Below are 22,599 nucleotides of genomic sequence, written 5' to 3' on the forward strand. Positions count from 1 at the left end.
TATGGATTTTCATGAGATAAAGCAGATGAGCAGGGCCAGCCCAAAACACCTTGCTGCCTGAGGCAAAGCAGCAAATGTTGCCACCCCCACCCCACAAGTCACAGTGCTTAGCACCCAAGTCCAACCAGGTTATTCTGGCACCAGAGGTAGAAAATCCTAAAGGCACCTCTCCCTTTTCCAGGCAATAAATATACAACAATAATAAATTAATCACTAACAAATGTCTGTCTTTTCATGACACCAAAGAACTGCTGCCTGAGGCGCATGCTTCACGCTGCCTAATAGCAGGGCCAGCCCTGCATGTGAGACAAAAACTGCCCTGCTCCATTCAGTTCAATCTTAACCTGTTGGCTGTTTAAGAAGAGAGAGAGCTGCTATGCTCTGAACTCGCTGTTCTGTACATTCACCATTTCGAAGAGAGCGCCCATAGCCCCACATGCACTATAGCGCACACATGGGGACGCTAAGCCTGTAGACTTTGCCCTTCACCTCAGCAGAGAAGGCAGCTCTGTGAGCAAATCTCAGCCTGCATAGAACTCCCTCCTCTGCAAAATATCTCTTGTGGGCAAGCTAGTGCCATCAGAGTCCCCCAGACTAGAAGGGCCTGTGAGACTAGGATGCGTTTGCAATCCTCTCTTTACAACCATAAGAACCAGAAATTTGCTTTTTTTAAAAGAAATTTACAGCTAAAACTCTCCTAATGCCACACCAGTTGCAGATAGCAGATCCTCTTCAAAATATTAGCTCTGCCTATCCCTGTCCCTCCCTCGTGATCTCCAATCCCCCTACACCAGGGTAGGGCAACTTGTAGACCAAAACGTCTGGAGGGCCACAACTCCCATCAGCCCTAGCTAGCATAGCAAATGGTGAGGGATGACGGGAGTTGTAGGCCAAAACATCTGGAGGACCACATGTTGCCCACCCCTACCTTACACCATCTACTGCTCATGCACAGACAACGGCCATCAAACCACATCCTGACTGCGAATTCTAAAATCTGCAAACACTCAAGTCACATATGCAAACTCTGTACCATTTTGGAGAAGTCATTGCAAATGCAACTTCCCCCTCTTAGGGCAGATTATGGGTTTTCTTTGTGTAGAATTTGATAGCCTGCCCTATGCCATGGGCTGGGACAGATCACAGCAGTGTCAGTAAAAAATATTAGGTGAATCACTGCTCCCAAGGGTCTCACCACAATCTGAGGCTGTAATCTTAAGCCTGGTTATTTGGATGCAAGTACTCCTGAACTCATTTGAGAATAAACATGATTAGCGTTGGCCTTATGCACAAAGAAGGCTTGGAGAAATAAAGGAAGCGAACCAAAATGATAATGCGGATTTCAAAAATCTGAACACAGCTGCCAGCGATACCCTCACTACCCACCAGTTTAAGAACCACCACTTTACAGCACAACTCTACGTATGTTTACGCTGATGTGAGCCTCGCTGTGTTCAATGGGGCTTCCTCTCAGGAAAGCAGGCGCAGGAATTGCAACCGTAATGTGCCATCCTTACCTTCCCTGCTGATTCTTTCAGAGGAATGGGTTGCAGAGACAACACAAGCCGGCACACTAGCTGCAACGCTCGCAGAATAAGTAAAAATATCTGTTGAAAATGACAGAAACACAAATTAATACATTTGGAATCAAAGTCACACAAATGATGTTCCCTCCCTAATTTTTTAACATTTTCCAACCACACGGTGACTTTTGTGATAGTTTCTAGACTAAATGGAAACAAAGGTGATCCGAACGGTCCTTCCCCTTATATCAAGATCTGGCAAAAGCTTAACGCGTGCATGGCAGGAATTGCTGTAAATGAGGTGTGTAAATTGTGCCAGCCTATTGTATACCAGTACTGTCTATTACTTAGTTGGATAAGTTATTTTGGGTGCAGTCCAAACTCGGAGGCTGACAGCCATCCAATGCAGAGCAGGAGGAGTGGAGGAGGCAATCTTCGCCTCTAGAATCATAGAACAGTAGGGTTGGAAAGGGCCCATGAGACCATCGAGTCCAACCCCCTGCTCCAAGCAGAACCTGTGCTCCTCTCGTTCTGCATTTCACGTAGACAGGCTTTTTTGCCTGTCTAGCTGAGGCTCTGGGGAGGGGGAGAAAAGGAAGCCAGGGAAGCCAGAAGATTCCTCGAAAGCCAGCCTCCCCAGTCCCCTCCCCACTTGCAGGAAGGCCACCTTTACATTCTCTCCGAGGTCGCTTTTGCAACCTCAGAGAGGCGGCCAGTGCAGTTCTCTCCATGCCAGCTGTGAGGAGGAGGGGGAGGGAGAAGGAGCTCAGACTCCTGAGTCCGAGGTTGGAGCGCTGTCTCCAACCTTGGATCCAGGAATGTGAACTATCCTATGGCCCCCCAGAAGCTGTTTAGCGGCCATGAGATTGCCGCCTTTCTAAGTTACTGTTTGAAAATTACACACACACACACACACATACATATGAGAGAGAGAGAGAGAATGAATGGCCCTTCTCCCCAGGAGATGTGGCATATCTGAGACTTGGATCTCCTTTCCACGTACCATGGGTGGTGTAGTTGCCCCCATGCCAGCCAGTGTCATGATTTTCCTCCACTAGTGTGCCCAACCCCTTGAAAGGCAGGCACGTTGTTTTCTTGGTATGCGAAACATGAAGCTTTAGCACAGGGTGTCGAAGCTCTTGCAGCCCGAGGGTGGAATCAATTTCAGGAAGGGCCTCAGGGGATGCATCATGGTGGGGCAGAGCCAATGGCAAAAGGGGTGTGGCAAAATTCCAAAAAATACGAACCCCCCACCCCATTATATCGTAGCTTAAATCTCTTCCTGCCAGTAGCTAAGCCTGGGGAGAGGCATTTCAACCATTTAGAATGGAAAAAAGAGCACAAAGGCCAGGAAACTACCAAACAATTTGTGGTCCCAGGAAGGGGACGGGGTCACAGGAAGGGGACGGGGTCACAGGAAGGGGGTGTGGCCATCTGGGGAACCCCAGAGGACTAGACTGGGACTCCAGGCAGGCTGGATTTGGCCCCTGAGATTCAACACCCCTCGTTTAGCATGAAGACTTCCATGGATGTCACTTCAAAAATATGAATCTCCAAATCCTTTATCTCCTTCAGTGTCCACAACACAGTCACAACAGTGATTTGGCACGTCCCAAAAAGCCTTGTGTCACTTACATGTACCAATTCTTCTTCATCTCGTGCAGCATAGACAGCAAAGCGCCTCTCAAGGGTAGTCTGCCAACTTTCTTCGTTATCAGACAGCTCAGAGTTGACAGTGAAGGTTGCAACAAACCTTGAAGAACGAAACCACATTTTAGTTTTCTATTTGCCCAGCTGGCATCTTAATGGTTCATCTCCATTAGTTTAACTATATGCTGTGTGAAGAAGTACTTCCTTTTATCTGTCCTCAATCTCCCACCAGTCAGCTTCATACGGTGACTCCAGGTTCCAGTATTATGAGAGAGGGAGAAAAATCTCTCCCTCTCCACATTCTCCATCCCATGCATAATTTTGTGCACCTCTATCATGTCTCTCCTTACCCTCCTTTTGTCCAAGCTAAACAATCCCAGCTGTTGTAACCTTCTCTCATAGGGCAGATGCTCCAGCCTCTTGATCATTTTAGTTGCCCTTGACAGCACTTTTTACAACTCTACAATATCTTTCTTTAGGTGTGGTGACCAGAACTGTACACGGTATTCCAAGTGTGGCCACAGCATAGATTTGTATAGGGGCAGTTTGACATTAGCAGTTTTATTTTCAATTCGTTTCCTAATTATGCCTAACATGGAGTTTGCCTTTTCTGCAGCAGCTGCACACTGGGCTGACATTTTCATTGAGCTGTCCGCCGCAACCCCAAGATCTCTTTCTTGGTCCGTCACTGCTATCTCAGATCCCATCAGCTTATACTTGAAGTTGGGATTTTTTGCCCCAGCGTGCATCACTTTACACTTGCTTATGCTGAACTGCATTTGCCATTTTGATGCCCATTCTCCCAGCTTAGAGAGATCCTTTTGGAGCTCCTCACAATCCCTTTTTGTTTTAACCACCCTAAATAATTTGGTGTCATCAGCAAACTTGGCCACTTCACTGCTCGCTCCTAATTCCAGATCGTTTATGAATAAGTTGACAACTATTGGTCCAATACAAATCCCTGTGGGACCCCACTATTTACATCCCTCCACTGGGAGATCTTAGCATTTATTCCTACTCTCTGCTTTCTGTTCTTTAACCAGTTACTGATCCATAACAGTACAATGCCAATAATAATAATAATAATAATAGGAAGAGACCCTTACCATTTCACAAGATTTGACAGGTACAGGCGGTCTACGCGAGCTGCAGGCACTTTAGTGAAGTGGGTGGGGATGATAGAAAGGCCGATAGCTTGGAGATCTGACTGAATGCAGATCCTGTTCCTATGGAAACCATTTGCTAACAGACACAGCAAGTGAACCTGTTGGGAAAAGGCAATGGGTCCCAAGAGAGAAACTGCAATAGTAGTATGTTACACCATGCACACCTCAAAAGGGCAGGCCCAGCTCTGACCAAATTCACCCACCTGACACGGGGAGGCTCTGCCCTATGAGGGACTCTTAACATCTGAAGCTACTTCCTCTGAGACTTGCCATGGCAGTCAAGAGATTGAGAACCAGACTGTCCGTTGGTACATTTGAGGACCAGGACGAGGGGCAGCAGGGAGAGACTTGCGAACACATTCCTCCCCTCAATGTCTCTCGCATCTGATTCCAGGAGATGAAGCTGCAAAAGTCGTCAGCAGCCTGGGTGAGAGAGCCCCTAAACCAGTGAGGGACTCTAAACAAGGGGTAAGACCACATACCAAAAATACCAGCATATTTCAGCTTAAAGCTGAAGGTAATGAAGCCTTAAGACAGGCACTTCAACCTTTTCGAATTGGGGGTGGGGGCACAGAAGTCAGGAAACCACCAAACGATCAGTGTTTGGGGGAAAGTGGTGGGGCCAGGGGAAGGGGGTGTGGCCATCGAGGGAATGCTAGAGGGCCAGATTTGGCCCCCACTCTTGAGGCTCTGCACCCCTGCTCTAAACATTCCTATTGTCTATTTTATTGTATTCTGAATATACTGTAAGCTGCCTTGAGAACTGTGGTTGGTAGAAGGGTATAAATATTTCAAAGCAGACAAATAAATTAAATTTTAACGATGACAATGCCAGGTTGTCAGCTCCTACATCTGTTACTCTAGTTACCTTGACTCTGTGATAAAAGAACACTAGCTGATAAGAGCAGGTCCCTTACCGTGATTGGGCCAGAACAATGGAATGACCTCCTGGTTGAAGCTACAGGAAGGAAGCTCTTCCTCCTCTGCCTTTTGTAAGGGTTGCAAACCCCATATGTTCCATCTGGCATTTGGTTGTTGGTTCAACTGAATGCTAATTGACCAGATGCAGTTCCTGTGGTTTCTTTTTTGGTGTCCACATGTTTGGCTTATTGCTGAATTGCATCATTTTGTTAGAACTCTAAATTGTTACTTTAAATATCTGCTTGAGGTTCATATGCTGCTTTGGGTGAAGGAAAAGCAGCATATAACTGTTTTAAATAAATTAATAAAAATAGCCAGGTTTATCTCAATAGGATGAGAGCCATAACAAGAGTTTAAGGAAGCTGAATGGTAGAAAGGAAACTGATTCTTTTGTGTGATATCATGTGCTAATTTTTCTTGAAGTTTTTCTGTAGCCCCCTCCTCCAGAATGGCTCAGGATGTATATAGCTCTAGTAACAATATATTGAATTACTATTTGGAGATACCTGGATTTCCAATAAATGCCTCTAATGGTGAGAACTGTTTGATCCTGGAACACGCTGCCTTTGGAGGTAGCGGTCTCTCCTTCTCTGGAGGTATTTAAGCAGAGGCTGGACATCCAGCTGTCAGGGATGTTGTAGTTGCATCCTGCATTGCAGAGCCTGCATTGACCAGGGGTTGGACTAGATAGCCTCCAAGATCCCTTCGAGCTCTTGTGTGCCCTACCATTAGGCAGAGTGAAGCAGTTGCCTCAGGCAGCATATACTGGGAGGAAGCAGCAGGATGTGGGAGGAGAGAGCTATGGGCCACGTGGCCTGCCTTGCACCCCCTAAGCTGGCTTGCTGCCTTCGGTGTGGTGGAGGGTGGTGGTTTCATTGCCAACGTTGACTAAAGATTCAACTGCCCGTCCAATCAGCTTTTGTACATGGAACAGGAGGGACTGCCATCTTGCTACTTTTGTCTCAGGTAGCGAAATGTCTTGGGCCAGCCCTGGCCAGTATAAGCTAACAGCACAAATGTGAAGCTTTCAGGAAGCCCAGCATTGTCCCTTGAAGTCTCCACCATCTACTGACACATTACCATTGAGACATCTTACCTTGTGTGTATCTTCATGAACTTCTTTGTTGAAACGTTTCATCATTCTACGGAGATACGTCTCAAACTCGGCCTGCCTTTTCTCTCTGCAAGATGCCCCATACAAAACAAATGATGAGTGCTATGCAGCAATGACCTTGGGAGCTACCTTTCTAGCTTCTGAGCAGGAGTCTGATGCCACAAAACACAAGAGCACATTTATGCGTTACACATTGCAAGAGGCTACGTATCCTACAGGCAGTATCCAATGGTGTCCTGCTAGTGCAACGTCACTTGTACTAACAGAATGACACAGTTGGATACTGCCCTGCATGCTACAGGTTGGGTGAATTTATTTATTTCACAGTATTTATATCCTGCCTTTCTACCTAATCTAGGCAGCAAACAAAATAATAGAACCTATCACAAAAAAAGCAAGAAATGAAAATGAGTGGCAATGAAAACAAGATATGGATCCAGCAGCCAAAGAACACAAAAATACAAACTAAATACCAAATAAAGGGCACCAAAAGCTAAAGCAAACAGAAATGTTTTTTACTTGGTATCTAAAAGTAAACAACATAGACTCCTGATGAATACAGGTGGCGAAAGATATTCCAAAGTATGGATGCCAAAATGGAAAAGTCCCTGCTCACAGAGTGAAAGCACTAGGAGCAAGGCCTCGGAGGAAGATCTTCAATGTGGGGCCTTTTTCCCTCCATGTGGTGTAGCAATCCAAAGGGCAAGTCACCCTCAAAGTCCTCCAAGTAGTGAACCTGTGGGTCTCAACGTACCTTCTCTCCCTTTTCTTTGCCTGTTCTGGCGTCTCAATTTCTATCTCGACAGTTTTGCTGGGCAGTGTCAGTACAGGAATGTTTTCCAGCATCTCTACCTCAGGCTCACGAAGCTCTGGAGACAAAAGTCCAAATCTAGTCCGTGTGGTCCAGATAATGTCCAGTAAGATACTGAGCATTTCAGTTCTAACTCAGGGCTGCTCCCACTTTTGTTGTTTTTTAAAGGCACGTTTCTCAAGACCAGAGAATTAAAAGAAGACTCATGAAGGAATCATGTAAGAGGGTTTATGGCTGTTTCAGTTCCACAGAAGAGACATACGTTCTCCCAACTGATTGCCAAGACTTCGCCAAACATACATCTTGCCTGTGAAACAGGCAAGCATTGTGCTCTTTATAAATGATGCTTGCATGCCTCTTAGAGCACAGGACTTGTCATATTGATGCAGGACTTGTCATAATGGAAATACAATACTGACCTGGTTCATTCACCCACGATTTGCCATGGTGCATGCCGGCCATGAGCCATGGCCATTTTGAATATTCAACCCCCAATCAGGCCAATCACGGGTTGCTATGTGACGTCTGAACCCAAACACTATATGTCAGTCATAGGTTAAACAACCCACAGTTAGCCTACAATTAGTAGTTAGGTTGTGGGTTGTTTAATCAACGATTAACCTATACTGTCCAGATTCTGATGTCATGTAGCAACCCCCAATTGGCTTGATCTGGGTTTGAATATTCAAAAAGGCTGCAGAATGCGCCACAACAAATTGTGGGTTAATTAACCCAAGATTTGCCGCCATTACATGTAAACAGCCCGAAAATGCAATCGTCCAATTCTGTTCGAACGCCACATGCTGGCCATGGCAGACCTTAACCAAATTTTTATCTAGCCATACAAATTGCAACTGAGATATGATGAAACCTGGGTGCCTTTAGCATGAGAAGATGCCCAAATGATAAATGCAAGTAATTCATGGCAGAAAAGAATGATCTACAAAGCAAAAATGGAAAAATGCATTACCTTCCACATCTTCCCACTCATCCTCACTTTCAGCATCTTCATCATCTTCCTCTTCGTCTCTTTTTTTGACAGTGGATATTTTTTTTACATTGGTCTCTTTCTTTAGAACAGTGCTCTGTAAACCACTATAATGACCGCAAAAGAACAAAAAAACATATATTACGAGCCTTGGGCTCATACACCTCTCCTTTCCTCCTCCGGTGCGTCCATAGTTTCAAATTGGCTTGTTTCAAACAAACCATACTTAACATTAACCACAGTTAGTCAGCTTGCACAACACAACAAGCTGTGTCTGAATGCAGACAATGGGAGAACAAGGCCATTTTTTGTGTTTTTTCTACAAGGTAGAAATTTTACAAGGCCTTCCATACAGGTAGATCACTAAACCTATTCACATTTCCACTGAGGTTTACGCAGAGGGATCAATGATACAGAACCTTCTACAGAAATGGGGCATTGTAGAGCCATGTGTGTCTTCATCAACATGAGGGGTATAGGAAACAGAACAGCTTACATCTGCTCTTAAGTATCCCATCGACAAGCCAACTAAAGTTGGAGTACTGGAACTGAGCTGATTAGTTCGCAATAAGTGCTAACCTCAATTGAACTGGTACCTCATCTTCACAAAATTTCCAGTGCAATGAAAGGCGGGAAAATCTTCTTGCATTACACACACACACACACACACACACACACAGCACTAGCACAAATCTTGGGATGCTCTCATTTGTTAAGGGTTTGCACAAGGAGGCTTCAGGAAATAACAAATAGTTCTCTTTGAAGACTCAGTGGGCTGGTTCACATGTAACAATAAGCCAGAATTGCTGTGCATTCTGGCTTATCATTTCCAAGCAGTATGCTCATGCACTCTTGTCTGATCTCTCCTGCTGGCGCGTTCTACCAGTGGAAGTTGCTACACCAGCAAGTAAAAAGCTTAATGTTACATCCGAATTGGGATGCCTGGATTGTTGCTCTCCTAACAAGCCAGAATCTGAAGCCAGCATTTGAGTGAATTCACAGCAATTCTGGCTTATCATTACATGCAAACCAGGCCTATAACCCCACTCACCTGCATTTCCCCCCCTTTTTACAGGGCCCTTGACTTTCTGCCGTTCTGTTATTTTCCTCCTTCACATGGAGTTTTGCTCCTTTCTTCTTTGAGTTTCTGCCGGGTAGCTGAGGGACATTCCACTCACATTCTTTTGCCTTCTTTTTTATAGGTGAGGCTTTGGGCAAGCTTTTCCTCCTTTTGGGTTTTTCCTCTTCAAAATCATCTGTATCAAATTGGAAACAAGGAACAAGAGTCAAACATCTGGGGAAAATTAAATAGCAGTACCAGTTATGATGACGATGATCCTTTCAAGGCAACTTTGTAGTATCTTCCTCTACTTAGCACTTCAATCAATACAATTTTGATGCATTATGAACCCACAATTTACATCAGTCATTATAGCAGTGGGGGTTTGTTCTGTTTTTGCTTTCTTTCACTTGGTGATGCAGAAAGTCAGGATCTTAACGAAAACAGAATGTTAAGGCTGTGTCAAAACAATTTTCTGAGGACTGTTGGATTGATTCCAAACTGCTTTCCATGCAGCTCAGTTCTGTCCACACGTACTTAGGAGAAAGACCCACTGAACTCAGTTGACTTACTCCTGAACTCTCTTACTAGGAAGTGGGTCTCACAGAACTTCCAAGCAATCCGTTCAAGGTTGGGCTGCAGGGATTTTGTCCACTGGCAGAGGCCTTCTACTTTTAACTTGTATTCTAAATGTCAGGGCAGGCAAACTGTTTAGCACTGAAAGTGCATCTGCATTTTATTTTTTTAACCACTGAGTATTGAGAATAATATTTTTAAAAATGGGATCTAATGAAAAATCATAACATCGTAAGAGCCATGCTGGATCAGACCAAAGGCCTGTCTAGTCCAGCAAGTAGGACATGAGCACAATAGCACCTTCTTGCTCATGTTCCCCAGCAACTGGCATACAGAGGCATACTGCCTCCGATACTGAAGGTACCACATAGTCATCATGACTAGTAGCCACTGTTGGCCTTATCCTCCATGAATCTGTCCAATCCCCTTTTAAAGCCATCCAAATTGGCGGCCATCACTATGACCTGGTTTGCACATAACAACAAACCATGCTTTAATTAACCATGGTTTGTTGAATTGTGGGTTGTCGTTTGGACTGTCTGCACAACACAACAGCCCACCATGGGTGATTTAACGCACAGTGAGGCTGCAGCGTGTGCATGCATGCAGCTGCCATTTTGTTGTGCATTGCAGTTGCCAATGGCATGCAGTTGCCATTTCGAATATGCAACCCCAGCTCGGAGGTTGTCATGTCGTGTGAACCAGGAGAGCGTGGGTTATGTGAGGGTTAAACAACCCTCACATAACCCATAGTCTGTTTTAGGGCTATATGAAGGTTATTTAACCCTTGCACAACCAATGACACGACAACCCCCGAGCGGGGTTTGAATATACAACATGGTACCCCTGGGCACTGAGGCTCATCATGGGTTGTAGCCAAGGCTACATCTGTAGCTGTCTGAACCTCGTCAATATCTTGTGGTAGCAAATTCCATAGTTTAACTATGCACTGTTTGAAGAAGTACTTCCTTTTATCTGTCCTGAAGCTTCCACCAATCAGCTTCATGGGACAACCCCAGGTTCTAGTATTATGAGAGAGGAAGAAGAATGTCTCCCTGCTCACTTTTTACACACCATGCGTAATTCTGTACACCTCTATCATGTCTCCCCTTACTCACATTTTTTCTAAGCTAAACACACCAAGGGCGCAATCCTATGGTGATAGGCGGCTGCCTCTGAACTCAGAGGCGACTGCCTATCCAATGCAGGGGAAGCACGGAGGGGATCGTTCCCTCCACGCTTCTCCTGCCTTGCATTTGCAGCTAGACAGCCGATTTCAGCTGTGTAGCCACGGGATGGCGGAGTGGGGGAGGAAGCTGCTGTATGACACATTGGATGCGTTGTACAGGCATTTCTGTCCTTCCAATCCTGGAACGCCCCCTTGGAACGCCTCGTTTTGGCCACTCCACACTCCCCTTCCGAGCGGGGATCGCAGGGCTATTCCACGCTGCCTGCAAGGCAGTGCAGAAGGGCGAGAAGGCTGGGTCTCCGTGAACCAACCTCAGAGCACAGGCTCTGAGGTCGGTACCCGGAAAACCACATATCCTATGGCCATCTAGCCACTGACTAGTGGCCACAGGACTGCTCCCTAAATCACAGGCCTTGGGAACTGTAAGTCTCCCACAGTGTATATTTATCTCTAGCTTATTTTCAAGTTTGAGCAAGTGAGACTGCAAGTTCAAATGAACCATAATATCCTTTTTATCAGGAAAAATTACACTTACATACATGTTCACACACCTGCATGTTAATCACTTGATGACTGCAGCATCAAGTGTCTATTTGCATGTGTGAATGAAGCAGCAAATATCCAGACAGAATTTTCACAGCACCTCTCACCCCAATGCTTTTCAGCCAAGTCAGTTTACCCAGCTAGATATAAGTCACTAAGCTATGAGTAATCAAGTGTTGTACATGCATGTATGAAGGCTAATAACATAATTAAGACCACATATGTGCAACTGAAACAACTACACATTGCTTCTCTGTTGACCCCTGGCTCCACTACCTGTTTCCCCTGTTTCAAATTTTAGATTGTAAGCTCTTTGGGGCGAAGACCTGTGCTCTTATGCCATGCATACTGATGTAATAAAAACAACAACAACAACAAGATGATGATGATATGTTCAAATAGTGAGCATTAAGCCAGTCAGGAAGCTATACCCTGAAAACGTTTGTTTTTCTAGCAGAAGCTACTGCCGATCAATTTAAGTCAGTTCTTTCTTTCTCGTTTTGATCAGGTATTTTTTCTCCTCATCTCTCTTCTTTCTCTGAAACGCTTAGTAATCTTGATCATGCACTGGGAACTTTCCTGTTTCTAAAAGAGAACAGCCTTATTTATGTAACAAGTTTAACATCTGTAGTATTTAAATGAGGCAAAGGAAGCTACTAGGAGAAAGTCTCTTCTAATCATGTGACATCTTGTATAAGCTAACAGAAACGGGACGTTTCTTTCACAGCTACGTTACTGAACTTTCCTAAGTCTTTCACAGAGACCTTCATTACAAAAAAGGTAACATTTTAAATAGGAAGATTAGCAAATACTCTTTCAGTACTGGACAAAGATAATTTAACGGGAAGAGCAGTGGTGTAAGTAGGACCAGTCCTCTCGGCCAAAGACGAGCCCCCTCCCCACCACCTGTATAGCAAAAGATGATGGGGCCAGTGGCAAAAAGGCCCTGTGTGAGAACCTAGGCTGCCTCACCAGGGCTGATGGTTTCTTCTTAGTTTTCAAAAATGTTATAGTCAGCAGGCAGCTAGCTGGATCTGTACATGGTTACAGATTCTCATTTTTATTATTTTTCTACAACAAAACGGTGCTTATTCCCCAGTTAATGTGTTTAGCATCAGGGCATCAGAAGTAAACTCCATCTTATTCTCGTAGTCACGGTGGTGCTATGATTTCAGTGAGTTTAAAATGCAGAACTGCACATTTCTCAAAAGTATTCGTTTTGGGGGTTACTTTTATCAGGGACGGCAAACAGTTTTGTGTTTAATCATCAGATTCATTAGATGGACAGTGTTCATGAAAGGTAAATAATAAATGTGTCCGTCTTTAAGGGGCCACAAGACTCTTGGTTGGTTTTGCTGCAACAGACTAACATGCCTACCACTCTAGTTTTGTGTTTGTTTCTTTGGTGTAACATGTAGAAGCAGCTGCAAAGCATGGAAGAGAATGGCGGTGCACAGAGGAGAACTGTTAGTTGTGCGTTTCACACAAATACAAATGGCAGGGAGAAGGAGTAAAACCAATGGGTAGTATTCCGTCTTAGTACTGCTCAGACTAGACCCACTGAAATGAATGGGACAAGTTAATCACGACTAATGTAAGTCCCATTCATTTAAATGGGTCTACTCTAAGTAAAACTAACATTGGCCACTACCCAATAACTCCAGGGTCTACAATTACCTAGTTGCACCATTGGGGAAAGCGAGAAACAGTTTTCTATGGAGCTGAACAATGGAATCCTGGCTAGAGAGTTTGAAACGCTGTTAAGTTTTACCTGCTGCAAGGGAGTGGGATTGCACAGGAACAGAGGGGAGCGCGATAAAACGAAACAAGTTTGTCAGAGGAAGGATGGCGATCAGCAAGGCTGCTCCCGGATTTTCCGCACCTGGATGGATTTTAAGCTCCCGACTGAAAGTAAATGCCCACCCCCACCGCCCTTATGCAACCACTGGTAGCAGGCCAGGAATCAGGAATCTCTTACACTCACCCTCTCGCTGCTCGTGGGTTTTAGGGCCGGAGGAAGCTGGAGCTGCGCCTTCCCCCTTGACTTTCTTGCTCGACCCCGGCAACTGCGGGGACCCCTTGCGCTTTTTGACCATGTCGATTGCTGCCTTCCTCGCCAGTGCGCCCGGAGGAGCGGCAGGGAGGCGTGTGCGGGGCACAAAGGCGAGGGGAGAAAAGCCAAACAAGCGGCGGAGAAAGAAAGGCGACCTGGCGAAGCAGCGGATCTGCGAGCAAGCCCGCCCCCTTCTCCCCGCGGGTTGGAGGAAGGCGGTGGTCGCTAGACGCTGTCGGTGCTAGTCCCTGGTGTTCCCTTCCTTGCAGGAGGCCCCGCCGGGTGCAAGGCAAGAAAGCGGGGCTTGCGGCAGACGGCTTGTGTTGATCTCCCGTCGCTCCTCCTTTCTTTCGTTGCCTCACGTCCCTCCCGTGCCGGGTCTGCGATGCCGGCAGCTGCAGCATACAGGAGATAAGACGGCTCCCCTTAGAAGAAGAGCAGCCACGAGTCTTGCGGTGGCACCTGAAAAGATCTGAAGCGCAAGCCTAGGCATGTCTCGACCGAAAAAAAAAAAGTCCTACAACTCCCAGCATGCTCCAGCCAGCAATGCTGGCTGGAGCATGCTGGGAGTTGTAGGACTTTTTTTCGGTCGAGACATGCCTAAGATTGCACCCTTAACAAACGTATTACGGCATCAGCTTTCATGGACCGCAGTTCACTTCGTCAGAGGCAGGTCTATATGGGGTGGTGTACCACTAACATCGCTTTGCAAGCTTTACTGTAATTGCACTGTCTGTACTGTTTGCATTTCCTTTCCCGCTGGCCTCACTGTTTGCAATTTCCCCATTATGTGTGTATATATGCCTGCAACTTAGGATAACACTCCATGCCTCTGATGTAGTGGGCTCTAGTCCAGGAAAGCTTATGACATAATCAATGCATTAGTCTTCAAGGTGTCACAAGCCTCTTTGCTGGTTTTGCTGCAACAGACCAACAGGACTACCCCTCTGGAAAGTGTCTGTTAAAAGAGGATGCTATCCAGTGATAGACTCACAGTGCAATCCTATACATGGCAACTCAGAAGTAAGCTCAACAACGGAGATGCCTGCAGCATCTCCTAGGGAAGTGTGTATGGATTTCAGCCCAAGCGCCTATAATGGATTTACCTTCCTCATAGAGGACAGAATTTCAAACTATTGCAATACATGTCTCTTTATAAAATTTGACTCTCATTAAGCAACTTGGCTTGAGACTCCAGCAGGCACCCCACTTCCACTCCATAAGATACATGTGTGCCTTTTTGTGTGGAAATACGTCCTGATACATAATATAAATTTCCAGAGGAGGAGCCGTGTTAGTCTATTGCAGCAAAAACAACGATTCTTGTGGAATCTTAAAGACTAACAAATTTATTCTGGCGCAAGCTTTTGTGGACTCTGTCTCTGACCCACTTCATCAGATGGTCAGACTATAGCATCTGATGAAGTGGCCTTTAGTCCATGGGCATTTATGCCAGAATAAATATAAGTCTTTAAAGTGCTATGAGACTCTTTTTTGGTTTTGCAGAATATAAAATCTATCACCATTTTAGTGGAGCTTCTCGAAGTCAGACACCCCCAATATGCCCCCACCCCAAATACCTAATTTTTACATAACATGGGTACATGGCCAAAATCAATGGTATTTTGTGTGGAAATATGTCCTGTTGTATAAAATATTGACAGATTTTTTGGAAACTTCCCCCAATCACCCCCCCCCTTTAACATAAAAGACACGAGAAGCTACTTCACATCAGTGTCTGTTCCTTTAAAAGTACACTCTTAAATATCCCTACACAGAAGTAAGCCACATTAGAGTCAATGGCATTTACTCTCAGGTAAGTGAGTTGGGGACTGCAGCCTAACTTACAGAAAACAAGAGCCTGGCACCTAAGGCTGCAATCCTAAACACAGCTTCTAGGGAGTAAATGCCAGAGTTCAGTGGGACTTCTGAGTGAACATGCTTAGGATTGCACTGTAGGGGCAATTTACAACATAGGGGGTTGTGACCAACAACCGTATTTCCACTGAAATTATTTTTAGCTAGAAGATAAAGCTCTCTGTCATGAGAGGAAGAGTTTTATTGGCTCAAACACACACAATGTTTCAAGTTTCACATGAAGTTAAGCCATGTGTAGATATGGCTTTTTTCCTCACAGGAGGCAGTGTGGACTGACATATCAGCACAGGGCATAGACTGCAGTAATGACTTGTTCATGTGAATGAATCATCACAATTATGACACCACAGACAGAACTTTCGTATTGCCTCACCTCACTCATTCAGCTTCATCAAGCATACAAAAAACCCACAAAGGTAGCTGGGCTGTAAGAAAAACTGTAAGAAAAACACCAAAATCCATATTAGTATAATACTTTTATTAGGCCAACAAAAGATCACAAGAAGTGTCAAGCTCAATTCAAAAGCTTGCACATGTTTTGTGATCTTTTGCTGACCTAATAAATGGAGTATACTAATCTGGATTTTGGAATCAAGCACACAGTAGTTCAAGCAGTGTTAGACATGTATGTGTGAACCAGATTTTATTGCACACATATGGAGTTTGCTACCACAAGACATAGTGACGGCCACCAATTTGGATGGTTTTAAAAAGGGGGTTGAAAAAGTCTTGGAGAAAGCTATCAGCTAGTCCTGATGGCTATATGGTACCTCCAGTATCAAAGGTGGTATGCCTACGAACACCAGTTGCTGGAGAACATGGGCAGGACAGTACAGTTTCACTCCCATGCTTGGGGGTTCCCAGTCAAGAGCTGGTTGGCCACTGTGTGACTAGATGGGCCCTTGGTCTGATCTAGCATGGCTCTTATGTTCTTACATGGGAAGTTGTCTTATACTGAGTCAGACCATTGGACTGTCTAGCAGTAACAGGCAGCAGCTCTCTGGGGTTTCAGAGCAGACTCTTCTGCATTTCAGTCTTACCTGGAGATGCCAGGGACCATTTGCATGAAAGGCAAGTGCTCTGCCCACTGAGCTAGAGCCCTTCCTTTCGCATTGCTTGGGAGGTGATAAGACATGCGCTGGGTCATTCACACCTGCAAGTTATCAAGTGGTGAGCGTCAGTATGTGAATCAGCTTCAGGTGGAAAATCCGAACGCGTGAGAACAAATAAATAGGGTCATCCTCTGCCTGAACACTATTTTTTATATTTTATTCATGGGAAGTATTTTTATGCTGCTCCGCAGCCAAAAAGGCGTCCAGAGTGGCTTACATCTACTCACTTAAACAAGCCAGGCCCTGTCCACAGGCTTGCAATCTAAAAGGGCAGGACACACAGGAAAAGGGATGGGCTATAGATCAACACCAGGCATGTGCTTCAGAGACAGCCAGTTAGGCCGCAATCCTATGCATGTTTAGAAACAAACAGCAGTCCTACAATTCCCAGCATGCCCCCGCCAGTATGGCAGGCTAGGGGAATGCTGGGAAATGTAGGGCCGCTTTTTCTGTCTAAACATGCATAGGTTTGTGCCCATACGGTGCAATCCTATGCATGTTTAGCCAGAAAAAGGCCTACAAACTCTCAGCGTGCCCCAGCCAGCCTTGCTGGCTAGAGGGACGCTGGGAGTTGTAAGCCTTTTCTCTGTCTGAACGTGCACAGGATTGCGCCCTTGGAGACTTTCCGGGGACTCCGACGGCAGCCGAGCTTGGCGCCCCCCCCCCCCCCAGTATGCCCTCCCCAACCAGCTCGCTCCCCCGCTCTCAGGAAGTGCGCAGGCGCAACCGTCATTCCACTCTGAGGACCTACGCTGCTGGTTGCACTTAGAGTTAGGAAATGGAAGAGTGTCTGCATCCGATATAGAACTTCCTGTTTCCTTACATGTTTCACACGAAATAAGGTCAGAGGTAGTTTGTTTTTTTTTAAATGACCGCCTGTACTTCCTGCTGTCTTTGACTAGCGGGTGAGCACACGCTGCCGCCCAGTCACAGACACACCGAAATTCTAGCTCGCTCCATTGCTTCCTAAGGATATTTCTCACTTCCGGCCCGGAATCTGGACACTGTGTGTGAGTCTACAATTGCTATTATTCCCCTATGCGTGCAGTAGTCGTATCTGGCTTGGCATAAAATCTCGCGAGAGGAAGCTGCAGCTGGCTTTGAAAAATGGCGGACGAGGTGGACCAGGTGGGCGAGGGCGGTAGTAAGTTTGGACTGGTCGGCGAGAGTCCTTGGGGTGTGTGGATGGGCGGGCAGCTTGGTTGGTAGGTAGGTAGGTAGGTAGGTAATTTTCAGCCCTGGTTTCCGGTTTGAATGCCGGGGGGGCGGCATCTTGGAAGACCCCTGTGTCCGCTTCATTTTAACGTCGTCCTTTTGCGCGTGTCTAGAGTTCATTTTTGAGCGCAAGTAACAATACAACTCGCTCTTCCTCAACGGAGGTGCAAAAATGAGATGATGCTAATAAGTCTTTGAAATGAGTGTAGTGAAATGCTGTGGACCACTTCATGGTTTCTGAGTGGCTTTGTGGTTGCTAAAGAGTAGTCTGAAGTTCTCTCCCTTCCCTTCCTCGCTTTAATGAAGTACTGCCCATTTAGTTTGTGTGCTACACATAGCTGACACCTAACAGGCACGTTGCTCCCTTCTCCAGAATGGATGTAGCAGTTCTCTGAGCACACACTTGTGTTGATTTCTGTCTCTATATCCGGTGTGACCATCTTGTGCATTCTGAGCTGAGGAAATATGATTTGGTTAGGTTATAGTTCTCTGACAGAATGGCAGGCGCTATTTATGTGCCTTGTTGTGGCGAAGGGGCTTGCGTCACTCAGTGAAGCCATAAGCTATGCCGTGCAGGGCCACCCAAGACGGACAGGTCATGGCGGAGAGTTCTGACAAAACGTGGTCCACTGGAGAAGGAAATGGCAACCCACTCCAGGATTCTTGCCAAGAAAACCCCATGGAATGTATCACAAGACTAAAAGATATGACGCCGGAAGATGAGCCCCTCAGGTCGGAAGGTGTCCAATATGCTACTGGGGAAGAGCAGAGGGTATTTCCAAGTAGCGCCAGAAAGAGTGAAGCGGCTGGGCCAAACCCGAAAGGACACTCAGCTGTGGATGTGTCTGGTGGTGAAAAGAAAGTCCGATGCTGTAAAGAACAATATTGTTTAGGAACCTGGAATGTCAGATCAATGAATCAAGGTAAGCTGGAGGTGGTCAAACATGAGATGGCAAGATTGAACATCGACATCTTGGGAATCAGCGAACTAAAACGGACAGGCATGGGCCAATTTAATTCAGGTGACCATCATATCTACTACTGTGGGCAAGAATCCCTTAGAAGAAATGGAGTTGCACTCATAGTCAACAAAAGGGTGGGAAAAGCAGTACTGGGGAACAATCTCAAAAATGATAGAATGATCTCAGTACGAATCCAAGGCAAACCATTCAACATCACAGTAATTCAAGCCTATGCCCCAACCACTGAGGATAAAGAAGCTGAGGTTGATCGGTTCTACGAAGACCTACAACACCTTCTAGAACTAACACCAAAAACGATGTCCTCTTCATCATACGGGTTTGGAATGCTGAAGTAGGAAGTCAAGAATCACCAGGATAACAGGCAGGCATGGCCTTGGTGTACAAAATGAAGCAGGACAAAGGCTAATTAGAGTTTTGCTAAGAGAACACGCTGATCATAGCAAACACCCTTTTCCCACAGCACAAGAGGCGACTCTACACATGGACATCACCAGATGGTCAATATCGAAATCAGATTGATTATGTCCTTTGCAGCCAAAGATGGAGAAGCTCTATACAGTCAGTAGAAACAAGACCTGGTGCTGACTGTGGCTCAGATCATGAGCTGCTTCTTGCAAAATTTCGGCTTAAATTGAAGAACGTAGGGAAAACCAGTAAAACATTCAGGTATGACCTAAAACATATCCCTTATGAATATACAGTGGAGGTAAGGAATAGATTTCAGGGATTAGACCTGATAGACAGAGTGCCTGAGGAACTATGGACGGAGGTCCGTAACATTGTTTAGGAGGCAGCAACTCAATCCATCCCAAAGAAAAAGAAATGCAAGAAAGCCAAGTGGCTTTCTGATGAGGCTTTACAAGTAGCTGAGGAAAGAAGGGAAGCGAAAAGGAAGGGAGAAAGGGGAAGATATATCCAACTGAGTGCATAGTTCCTGAGAATAGCAAGGAGAGGCAAGAAGGCCTTCTTAAATGAACAATGCAAAGAAATCGAGGAAAACAACAGAATGGGAAAGACGAGAGATCTTTTCAAGAAAATTGGAGATCTCAAGGGAACGTTTTGTGCAAAGATGGGCATGATAAAGGATAAAGAAGGCAGGGACCGAACACAAGCAGATGAGATTAAGAAGAGGTGGAAAGAATACACAGAAGAACTATACAGGAAAGATCTGAATGTCCCTGATAGCCATGATAGTGTGGTCACTGAACTTGAGCCGGACATCCTAGAGAGTGAAGTCAAGTGGGCCTTAGGAAGCATTAGTAACAACAAAGCTAGCGGAGATGACAGTATTCCAGCTGAGCTATTTAAAATCCTAAAAGATGATGCTGTTAAAGTGCTGCATTCAATATGCCAACAAATCTGGAACACTCAACAGTGGCCACAAGACTGGAAAAGGTCAGTTTACATTCCAATTCCAAAGAAGGGCAACGCCAAAGAGTGTTCAAACTACCGCACAATTGCGCTCATTTCACATGCCAGCAAGGTGATGCTCAAAATCCTACAAGCTAGGCTTCAGCAGTATGTGAACCGAGAACTACCAGAAGTACAAGCTGGGTTTCGAAGAGGCAGAGGAACTAGAGATCAAATTGCCAACATTCGCTGCATCATGGAGAAAGCAAGAGAATGCCAGAAAAACGTCTATTTCTGCTTCATTGACTACGCTAAAGCCTTTGATTGTGTGGATCACAACAAACTGTGGCAAATTCTGAAAGTGATGGGAGTACCAGACCACCTTACCTGTCTTCTGAGAAACCTGTACGAGGGTCAAGAAGCAACAGTAAGAACCAGACATGGAACAACCAATTGGTTCAAAGTTGGGAAAGGAGTACGACAAGGCTGTATTTTGTCGCCTTGCTTATTTAACTTATATGCAGAGTACATCATGAGAAATGCCGGGTTGGATGAATCAGAGGTCGGAATTAAGACCGCTGGGAGAATTATCAACAACCTCCGATATGCAGACGATACCACCCTAATGGCAGAAATCGAAGAGGATCTAAAGAGCCTCTTGTTGAGGGTGAAAGAGGAGAGTGCCAAAGCTAGTTTGAAACTCAACATTAACAAAATGAAGATCATGGCATCTGGCTCCCTCACTTCCTGGCATATAGAAGGGGAAGAAATGGAAGCAGTGACAGATTTTACTTTCTTGGGCTCCAAGATCACCGCAGACGGTGACTGTAGCCATGAAATTAAAAGACGCTTGCTCCTTGGGAGGAAAGCTATGGCCAACCTAGACAGCATAGTAAGAAGCAGAGACATCACTTTGCCAACAAAGGTCCGTCTAATCAAAGCTATGGTTTTCCCAGTAGTAATGTATGGCTGTGAGAGCTGGACTATAAGGAAGGCTGAGCGCCGCAGAATTGATGCTTTCGAACTGTGGTGCTGGAGAAGACTCTTACGAGTCCCCTGGACTGCAAGGAGGTCCAATCAGTCCATCCTAAAGGAAATCAACCCTGAGTGTTCATTGGAAGGACAGATACTGAAGCTGAAGCTCCAATATTTTGGCCACCTAATGCGAAGAGAAAACTCTCTGGAAAAGACCCTGATGCTGGGAAAGACTGAAGGCAAAAGGAGAAGGGGACGGCAGAGGATGAGATGGCTAGATAGCATCACTGATGCAATGAATATGAACTTGAGCACGCTCCGGGAGAGAGCACAGGACAGGAAGGCCTGGCGTGCTATGGTCCATGGGGTCACAAAGAGTCGGACACAACTGAATGACTGAACAACAGCAACAAAGACTTAAAGACTATTAGGCTTAAAGTATTTTTTGCTTTATCCCTATAAAGTCTCAACAACATCAGCCTGACCTTTATAAACATTTGTTCCATAGATTTCCACACTAATCATAATGTTTAGTTATTGACATTGTAATATTTACTTGCAATCTTTTCAGTAAATTAAACCCGCCCCTTAGCACAAACTCAAGCTGTAAGAAATAGAGATTACACACTTGTGTGCTGCATCTCTTTATTTGGGGTGTGTGTACTGTATGTGGTATGTGTTTTGGTGAGCAATAGCTATAGGGGTTGGACATGACGGCCTAAATGGCCCTTTCTAACCCATGATTCTAAGCTGGAGCACATGGGTTCCATAAGTGATGCTCTTACTGCTACATAGCACAAATGTTATGGACTCCCATGAGGCAGTATTGGTTTGTGCAATGACGTCTGCTTCCTGTCTTTTGTTTAGAGAACAGATGTGATACCTGATAAGGCAGGAGTTGGCCATCTCTAGAATAGACTTAAAAAAAAAAAAACTGATGATCCCTAAGAAAGAGAATAATTATCAGTGTGGACGTTCCCTGAGATGACCTAAAGCGCTCTCTCCTTGGAGAATTGGCTATATGAATCATTTCTATGTTCAATGATGCTTCATTTAAGGTGCAATCCTATGCATGTTTAGACAGAGAAAAGGCCAACAACTCCCAGCATGCCCCAGCCAGAAATGTTGACTGGGGCCCGCTGGGAGTTGTAGGTCTTTTATCTGTCTAAACACCTTCAGCAAAGGAGATCGTTGCCTTGTCGTGGTGCTGGAGCTTGAGCACCTCAATGACGTCATGAACTAAACCATGAAGGGACACCCAAGACGGGAAGGTCATGGCAGAGAGGTCAGACTAAATACAATCCCTGGGGAAGGAAACGGCAACCCACCCCAGTATTCTTGCCATGAAAACTAAATGGATCAGTACAACCAGAGATATGTCGGTATACCATTGGAAGATGGGACTATGCTAGGGAAAGTGAAAGGCAAAAGGAAGAGGGGCCGACCAAGGGCAAGATGGATGGATGGATGATATTTTGGAGTTGATGGACTC

General features: G+C 45.4%; 2 protein-coding genes across 7 annotated transcripts in view; one reads left to right on the plus strand and one right to left on the minus strand.

Moving 5' to 3' along the window:
- XPC (XPC complex subunit, DNA damage recognition and repair factor) overlaps window positions 1–14,125 on the minus strand; it is a 46,914-nt gene extending 32,789 nt beyond the window's left edge. For all 4 annotated transcript variants that reach the window (XR_014788544.1, XR_014788543.1, XR_014788545.1 and 1 more), the window contains exons 1-8: window positions 13,526–14,125; window positions 9,225–9,429; window positions 8,156–8,280; window positions 7,129–7,243; window positions 6,357–6,441; window positions 4,280–4,437; window positions 3,159–3,276; window positions 1,518–1,607 (exon numbers count right to left, since the gene is read on the minus strand). Coding sequence is in view for 1 of the 4 variants with exons in the window: in XM_084840209.1 (XP_084696335.1) it covers window positions 1,518–1,607; window positions 3,159–3,276; window positions 4,280–4,437; window positions 6,357–6,441; window positions 7,129–7,243; window positions 8,156–8,280; window positions 9,225–9,429; window positions 13,526–13,637 (1,008 nt within the window). In the remaining 3 variants the exon portion in view is untranslated. The remainder of the gene's footprint in view (window positions 1–1,517; window positions 1,608–3,158; window positions 3,277–4,279; window positions 4,438–6,356; window positions 6,442–7,128; window positions 7,244–8,155; window positions 8,281–9,224; window positions 9,430–13,525) is intronic.
- A 3,555-nt stretch (window positions 14,126–17,680) lies between these two features.
- LSM3 (LSM3 homolog, U6 small nuclear RNA and mRNA degradation associated) overlaps window positions 17,681–22,599 on the plus strand; it is a 29,984-nt gene continuing 25,065 nt past the window's right edge. For all 3 annotated transcript variants that reach the window (XR_014788546.1, XM_084840212.1, XM_084840211.1), the window contains exon 1: window positions 17,681–17,712. Coding sequence is in view for 2 of the 3 variants with exons in the window: in XM_084840212.1 (XP_084696338.1) it covers window positions 17,692–17,712 (21 nt within the window). In the remaining variant the exon portion in view is untranslated. The remainder of the gene's footprint in view (window positions 17,713–22,599) is intronic.

Source organism: Heloderma suspectum, chromosome 2 (genome assembly GCF_057233095.1).
Source record: "Heloderma suspectum isolate Gila_16-S chromosome 2, 16-S_ref, whole genome shotgun sequence".
NCBI classification, from domain to species: domain Eukaryota; kingdom Metazoa; phylum Chordata; class Lepidosauria; order Squamata; family Helodermatidae; genus Heloderma; species Heloderma suspectum.